The sequence below is a fragment of the Phytophthora infestans genome, genomic scaffold (genome assembly GCF_000142945.1).
Source record: "Phytophthora infestans T30-4 supercont1.29 genomic scaffold, whole genome shotgun sequence".
Taxonomy (NCBI): Eukaryota; Oomycota; class Peronosporomycetes; order Peronosporales; family Peronosporaceae; genus Phytophthora; species Phytophthora infestans.
The window spans coordinates 1,413,937-1,421,847 of NW_003303730.1; the positions used below are offsets into that span (position 1 = coordinate 1,413,937).

Consider the following 7,911-nt stretch of genomic DNA (forward strand, 5'->3'; position numbering starts at 1 on the left):
AGCTTTGAGGGCGAGGCGGACATCGGTCCTTACGCCCACGATTACGAAGATTACGAAGACAGGACGCTGGCTCCAGAGCCAGGCGCAGCGACACCGGAGACGGCCACGCTATCATCGGGGCTGAGCGGGGCGACCAGGTCCCTTTCGAGGAACCTCGCCGACGAGCTAGATGACGTTGGGGGACCAGAACCGGTCTTTGAAGAATATGACGATGACACCGAGGGTACTACACCTTCGGTGGCGAGTGCAAAGCATTCAGCATTGCTGAAAGCACCTCGCCCACCTATCAACGGTGATACACCAGCCGCCCAGCGTGTCTTCGACCGTCAACAATCGCTAATGCAGAATGATGAGAGGATACAGCTGTTCCCAAGAGACAGGCCGACTGGTCCGCGCTTGCGCAAGAACTTCAATACCCAGTCAACTCGGTTTTCGACTAGCCAAGTTGTCGAGGACTCAGTCTCGCTACTATTGTCGCTGGGTGTCGAGAATGCGACTTACCCATCGACGATGTCGCTCCAAGATTGGCGTCATCATGAGGCCGGAGCCGCTCTCTAGAAATGGACGAAGAAACTTCGGAAGGTATTTGGTGCAGTGTGCATCAATGCTGGGAAGCAGCCTATGAGTCGACCAACTGTTCTTGATGAAGATCCGGCCAAGATTCCGCTGCCACAGACTCCACAACGACTCGACCATACTCCTCCGACCAAGCGTAGAGCTGACCGAGGTGCCTTTGGCACTACCGAGGCTTCATCGTCCTTCAAGACTCGCACAATGTTACGCCACGTTCGTAGAGCCGTATGCGACGTTTGTAGGCTGATGCCGAGGCTTCATTCGGTCACCAGGGTGGTGCACGAGCTTCTAAAAGTGGTGCCGGACGTCTTCAGGGCGACAGCGATGGTTCGTCAAGTGCCGATGACATTTTGGTGAGTACATTCGACGAGGAAGATCCTCAAGTCGCGTCGATGCGTCAGATGAATGAGCTGGCAACGATGAACGACGTGGACCCGACACCGAGGATTGAAATGGCATCGCACCGACCATTGGATCGCATCACGCCGTTCTCAGGCTCTCGCAACAAGAGCGAGAACTGTATGCAGTGGTTACATGGGCTCGTCTATGAAATGACTGGAACCCACACAGATGCCGACAAATGGTGCATTTCATTTGAGCTTAGTTTCCGAAACGGAGCCATTCATTGGTTCCGTCAACTTCCGAAGAAGACGAAGCGCAAGTGGAGGCTGCTGAGCGATGCGTTCATCCGCTATTACTGCTCGCAGCTCACGCAGACGGCACTGTCACGTTACTACTCTGCAAAGCGGGAACGTAACGAACATCTGTGCGACTACATAAACAGGCTGAATGGCTACGCTCGGACCGCCCGTCTACACTTCAAGAAGAGTGGTCGCGACGCGAAAGAACACGTACAGCAGTTCCTGGCGACATGCGATGATGATAAGTTGGCGGTAAGTCTCTACCACGCTCGAGTCGCCGACATTCACGAGCTCGAAGAGATCATCAAAGATGTTCTCAAGGGCAAGGAGATAATGGCCAAGCGCGACAGTGAGTATCGATACTCCAAGAATTGTGACGCGCGACGCGACGATGGGTACGCCCGCAACAATCGGCGTGATGACCGTCGCCGCGATGACAACCGCAACATACCAAGAGTGACGCTCATTTAAGCCGCGGTGGAAGATCTTTTTGCTGAATGGGAGGATCGTGGGGCTGCACAAGGGGGCACCGAGTATTCAAATGAAGATAAGAATCCTTACAACGATGTCCAGGACGAGTATATCGACTTTCAGCCCGAAAATGCGGATGGTGACTTTTCATTGGATGAAAATGACCGATACCTCGCCGCGGCTAACGAAATGAGCGTCGTGCAGCCGCCGAAGTCACCTACGCACGTTTAGACAACCGTCAGACGCGTGGAAACACTCCTGATCGCGAGTAGGGCTTCAATCCAGATCGCCGAGGTGGTGACCGTGGGCTGAATCAGGAACAACGCGGTTGACGCGACTTCAACCGCGACAGCAGACGCCCACAGTACGGGCCATGCGTGGTGTGCGGTGGCATGAGTCACTCCGTCCACTACTGCAACAAGCGACGCAAGTTCTACAAACAACCCCACGATGCCGGACAGTGCGAACTTTTCCGCAGCTTCCAAGACCTTGCCAATTTTGTGCGTACCAAAGGCACGAAGGAGGAGCTCCCACCAGAGCTCAAGGCCGTCGTTCAGGAACGCCATTTAAACTAGACAGTCTGACATGGGTTGGTCCCTATGGGGCTGCCACAGTTACCCGAGCCTTCAATGGAAGCAGAGTGTATATTTGCTCTCGTGGGGCAGAGTGAATGGCCTGATAATTATGTAACAAGTATGAACGCTATGAAAAAAAAGGAGAGGAGTAGAGTCCTCGGTGGAGGTGTTGGAGAAAGAGTGGGGTGTGACGATGCTGAGTAGGGCACCAGCGACGGTTCGTTCGGTGTAGTTTCGAGTGCAGCGCGAGGCGAGCTCGAGGGTCACTCCAAGTTGATAAGTTGAACCCTGGCGAGAGGCAGAGGTGGTGGTCGGTCAAGAAATTCAACGGACAAATCCGAATGAGAGCTCTGGTGCAAGGCGCTGTAAACGATAAGCGTACATGCATTCTTCTCGACACAGAAGCGGACGTTAGTGTGATCACTGACATCTTTGCCCAGAAGTTACGGCTCCGAGATGTACCTGATCACAGACGCCGTATTGACATTCAAGGAAATAGCGTAGGCAAGGTATCTACGACACGACGAGCGTGCGTCAAGATTACGCTCGGATGGGAGATGGTGCACGAATTCGAGATGTGGGTCATGGCGCATAGTGTAGGCGTCGACGTGGTACCCGGGACCGACTTTATGATCCCAGTTGGGATTCGGCTGGACCTATTTCACGGCGCGGCGCAATTGCCGCACGAGATTCAAATCCCACTGATAAAGACCAAAATATGATCGAAAGTGAGGAATACGGCTCTCATGTTAACGCCGGGCCACCCGAGCATTTGGACATTCAAGCGCACGAGTGGCGAGAATATCGACTAGCGAAGCGCCAAGTCGGGCTGGAGGAACACGTACTGTGGGTTCGTCGAACGAACAAGCTAATCCCGTCAGTGGCGAGGCTTCGACGTGGACGGCCTTAGAGCATTCGGTTGACCAATGTGTCGATGAAACGGTGTACTTACCAGCACATGATTCGATTGCAATGTGGATACCAGATGGGGATTTGCCGCGAGGTGACGGCTATGTGCGTCTGGACGTCAAGAAGTACCAAGGACGGCAAGTGCTGGCTTACGAGGGCTGCAGAGGCCGAGGGTATTCCAACGGGAGTGTGAAATCTACGAACAATGGTTTGCAACTCAGCCTTCGACAATCAAGCGACTAGACTATCCAGAACCCCGTGGGGTGCTAGCAACGCCTTTTGAAGACTCGCTTAAGGACCCTGGAGATTGTCTGACGTGTGCAGAGCGCTGGGTGATGATCATGGAGGAACTTGAACGAGTGGAGGCCTGTCTGGCGTCTGGAGTGACAGTTGGGGACTCGGCAGATGTCCAATTTTCCGAAAGTCCTTTGGACACTTACACGACAGCTCATGGCGGAGGCAATAATGCAAACGAAGCCTCAGTAGCGCGTATATTCGAACTACTGAGCTCAATAAATGTTGTACATACACTAGCAAATGTATGTTTCGAGTCTGGGGTGACAACGAAAGCGACAAGTAACAGCACTGGATCGGATGGAGTCACCAGTCGCGACGATGTTGTCCCGGCCTTGTGCGCAGCCAAATTTGCGAGCGAATCATCGGTAATTGGTTCAGAAGATGCAGACGTCGCACTGAAGGTGATGAACACGGCACCGAGTGTTCGTTGCGAGATTGGTGCGGACGCCGGACTGTCAAGACAAAGGCCATCCGAGACACTGAAGAGAAGTCAACAGCCCGATATGTCGGCTGCCTGCGCATTCAATTTTGTGAACAAAGACTCGGCACGTGATCCAGAGATGGGAAACAAGACGGAGAAGGAGTTGGACCCAGTGACGAAAGCACAAATCGAAGCGGATACCGACGCTGAGTCCCATCTGTCGGTTAAAAGAGGCCAGTTTCGATACCACTCCAGACCAACTGCACGCACGCAATGTGCGTGCCCATCAATAACCATTAACGACTGGCTCAACGGGTTCGCTGTCGGGTTTGCGTTCAATGGACCAGGTGCCAAATGTGCTCTCGCACAGAGTGGGCGGCGGGATAAAGTCCCAAGAGACCAGAGGGCTCTGGAACCAAATTGCTATAGCATGGCTACCTATTTGCAGGATAAAATCCCACAAGTTATAAGCTACCCCCTAAGCAGCCGCAGGAACCTCGGACTATATGTGCATGTGTGTCTTGCTATCTACTAATGTTAACTAACATGCATACACGCAGCGTACATTGGACAGCGTTCTAGTGTTCCGCGGCTTCTGTTTTGAAGATGGGGGCCAAAATGAAATTTGCACGGTGCATTTAAGTACGATGTGTTGATTTCATATAATGTTTCTACCGCATGTTGAAATTTTAGCATATCGATACCGCCTTCGCTGCGTTCGGCAGCCAGTAGAACGCCCGCATTTGCGTGAGTTTTATTAGCCCTACCCTCGGACGAACTAACGCAGACCACACTCCACTAGGGGGGTAGATGCCCACCGCAAAAATCTAAGGTCTTCTTCCTTGGAAAATGTGCTGAGCCTGGCCATACTGGTCACGGGTGTCGAGATGCTACTGCGTACGATATTCACTGTTACCACCTGTAGAAGGACTGCCGCTGAGCGGCATCGACGTCTCGGTATCGCTCACAAACCCGACTAAATTGTTTTTCTGCTGCGGATGAAGATTCTTGCATCAATAAAGCAGTACATCATAAGTTGTAGCGGGTTTAGAGAGCTGTTGTACTATCTCTCAATCCGCTACAACTTATTGTCTGGTCCATAAAAGACCAGACAATTACACGAGTACAGTGAGCCGAAGTTCAATGCACATACCCTCTCATTATTGTTGCACCTGCCGAAGGTCCAACGATCTTCACCTGAGTTTTTTTCTGATTTTTATTTAATCGCTTGACCAACACAAATACAAGAGAAATGGGCTAGTAGTGCATATTGACATTTACAGCTCGCACAATAAATTTAGGCTACTAATGTCCTATCAGGGTAGTGGGCTTCTGTTTTACGGCAAGCCTTGTACAAGTAGCTGGTCTATAAAAAAGAAACTTTTACTGAATTTTAATTTATTTAACACAAGGTATCACTTTGAACTATTACACCTCTAAATTCAGATTCTCTGCTTAAGAGGACTAATGTGATCTAGCGACGTTGTAATTTTCTACATAAGAAAGGTTCTTTCGTTCAAAAGCTCACAGTCCCTTTTTTCAGTGAGCTCGGCGACCACCGGCAGACTTCGTGCTCTATATTACGTCGGCGTGGCAGAAAAATCGACAAATTAATTTAATCTAGCTGGAAATGCCAACGACTGGCTACGTACAGTAGCCCCATCTTTTAATTTAAGAGCTGAAGTTTCTGATGATTTTATGCTCAAATAGCTACCCATTTTTAAAAATTTCAGGTTAAGCTAAAAATTTCAGTTTTAATTGTTTTAATTTTTACCGCGTCGACGCAGGTTATTGTCGTCTCGGCATTGATCAACCCTGGTACTCGTTTCATTCTCAAAATTGCTTGCTCTGAAAACGACTAGTACGATTTGTGCCACGTTAAGGGGGTTATTAACCACCACCACGCGTGCCAAGCAATGGAACTCGAAATTGAGTCATGGCATGGCGCGGTTAAGAATAGAATCGTCCTGCCATTGTGCCATCATGAAAACCCCTTTTTTACATACATTGATGAAAATAAAAGTAGTATTGTACATGACAATTGCGCTTTGTAATATTCTACGCGTGGTTTATCGAGACTGTGGCCATCTGCCGTGTTTCTTACGGGGAAGCTAGAACAAAAAGCAAAAAAAATCGAGTGAAAGTAAATTTACTCCTGCGTCGTGTTGATAAAATAACCACGAATATATTATCGAAGCAAAGTCTATATGCTATAAGCAATTTGACCCTCAACACAACTCATTTCTAATTGAAACATCCATGGGGTCGTTCTGATTTGGCACGAAATTATGTGATTCGATTGGATGAACGTTTGCTAGGGCTCGGGTTTTGAAGTAAATGAAATGGCAGGAAGTGCCACGGATGAAATCCAGATTACATTTCTTTACGTTACGTCCGTAAGCTGTCTTCTTTGATTTGTGCATATAACTAATCGGTATCTGAGGATGTGCTCCCTGCAATGCGACGACTCGCTCATTATTTGTTGGGCCAGCTTTTCCATCTCAGTCTGAAGTTTTCTCCCCACATTTCAAAACCCCAACCAAGCACACCACAGCCATGCGCTCATCCTTCCTCATTCTGGCCATCGCGGTGAATTTCCTGGCTGCCAGTGACGCGTCGTCGATGACCACAGACTCCAGCTACGTCACCGAAGTTAGTTCGTCTACCAGTCGGAGTCAACGCCAACTGAGAGCTCACCCCTTGGCCGTTGAAAACAGCGGAGATGAGGAAAGAAGTCTGAACAAGAAAACAATGATGGACATGATGGAGAGCTTAACCACCAAAGAGAAGCTTGCCAGTGATCTGCGTATTGCAGATAAGATCGACGATTTTACCAGACACAACAAGCCAGACATGAATGAGTTCATGCGTACCCCCGAGTACGTCAAGTACATTGGATACGTCAACTTCTTGAATGATATGGCGAAGAAGGAAGAGTACGCACGAATCGTCCAGCAGATCAAAAACCAGAGCTAGTTTTTGCATCGAAATTAGCTTCAGTGAAGATAATCGCTGGTGAACTAGTCATCTTAATGGCTGTTTTGATTGATAATATCAAGAATGATACGATCGGTGTCTTTGGCCGGAAGACTGCAAATACATACCACGTAGTACCATACGCGTGTGAATCGGAATTATATTGACTCCCTTTACATAAAACTAACTCGTTGCTGAACTTGACCCATTTGTTGGCGCTCGTAGGTACATTTTCCTGTTAGGGTTGCGGCGGCGTTGTACGAACAGCCCAAGTACGGTAGCTCCCTCGACTTAAAAATTGAGGTTTCCTATTTTGGTTTTAGTACACAAATAACTTCACATACACTTTTATAAAAGAAAATTGGGCTGGAAGTGCACTTAGTGAAAAATTTCTAAATGACTTTAGATTAGTAATGTGATATCGGGGTAATGCCTTACAGTATAACTTGTACGCGGTAAAAATTAAAAGCAATTAAAACTGAATTTTTTAGCTTAACCTGAAATTTTTAAAAATGGGTAGCTATTTGAGCATAAAATCATCAGAAACTTCAGCTCTTAAATTAAAAGATGGGGCTACTGTACGTAGCCAGTCGTTGGCATTTTACAGCTAGATTTATTAAATTTGTCGATTCTACTGCCACACCGACGTAATATAGAGCACGAAGTCTGCCGGTGGGCGCCGAGCTCACTGAAAAAAAGGGGCTGTGAGCTTTTGAACGAAAGAACCTTTCTTATGTAGAAAATTACAACGTCGCTAGATCACATTAGTTCTTAAGCAGAGAATTTGAATTTAGAGGTGTAATAGTTTAATGTAATACCTTGTGTTGAATAAATTAAAACTCAGTAAAAGTTTTCTTTTTTATAAACCAGCTACATGTACAATGCGTGCCGTAAAACAGAAGCCCACTACCCAGATAGGACATTAGTAGCCTAAATTTATTTTGCGAGCTGTAAATGTCAATATGTACTACTAGCCCATTTCTCTTGTATTTGTGTTGGTCATGCGATTGAATAAAAATCAGAAGAAAAACAACTCAAGTGAAGATCG

At 48.0% G+C, this 7,911-nt stretch overlaps 1 protein-coding gene across 1 annotated transcript; it reads left to right on the forward strand.

Moving 5' to 3' along the window:
- Nucleotides 1–6,443: 6,443 nt before the first annotated feature.
- Nucleotides 6,444–6,863, forward strand: PITG_13612 (secreted RxLR effector peptide protein, putative; the record flags this gene model as incomplete). Its single annotated transcript, XM_002899762.1, has 1 exon — nt 6,444–6,863. One exon carries the CDS (start codon nt 6,444–6,446, stop codon nt 6,861–6,863), a length of 420 nt encoding a protein of 139 aa, XP_002899808.1.
- Nucleotides 6,864–7,911: the final 1,048 nt, after the last annotated feature.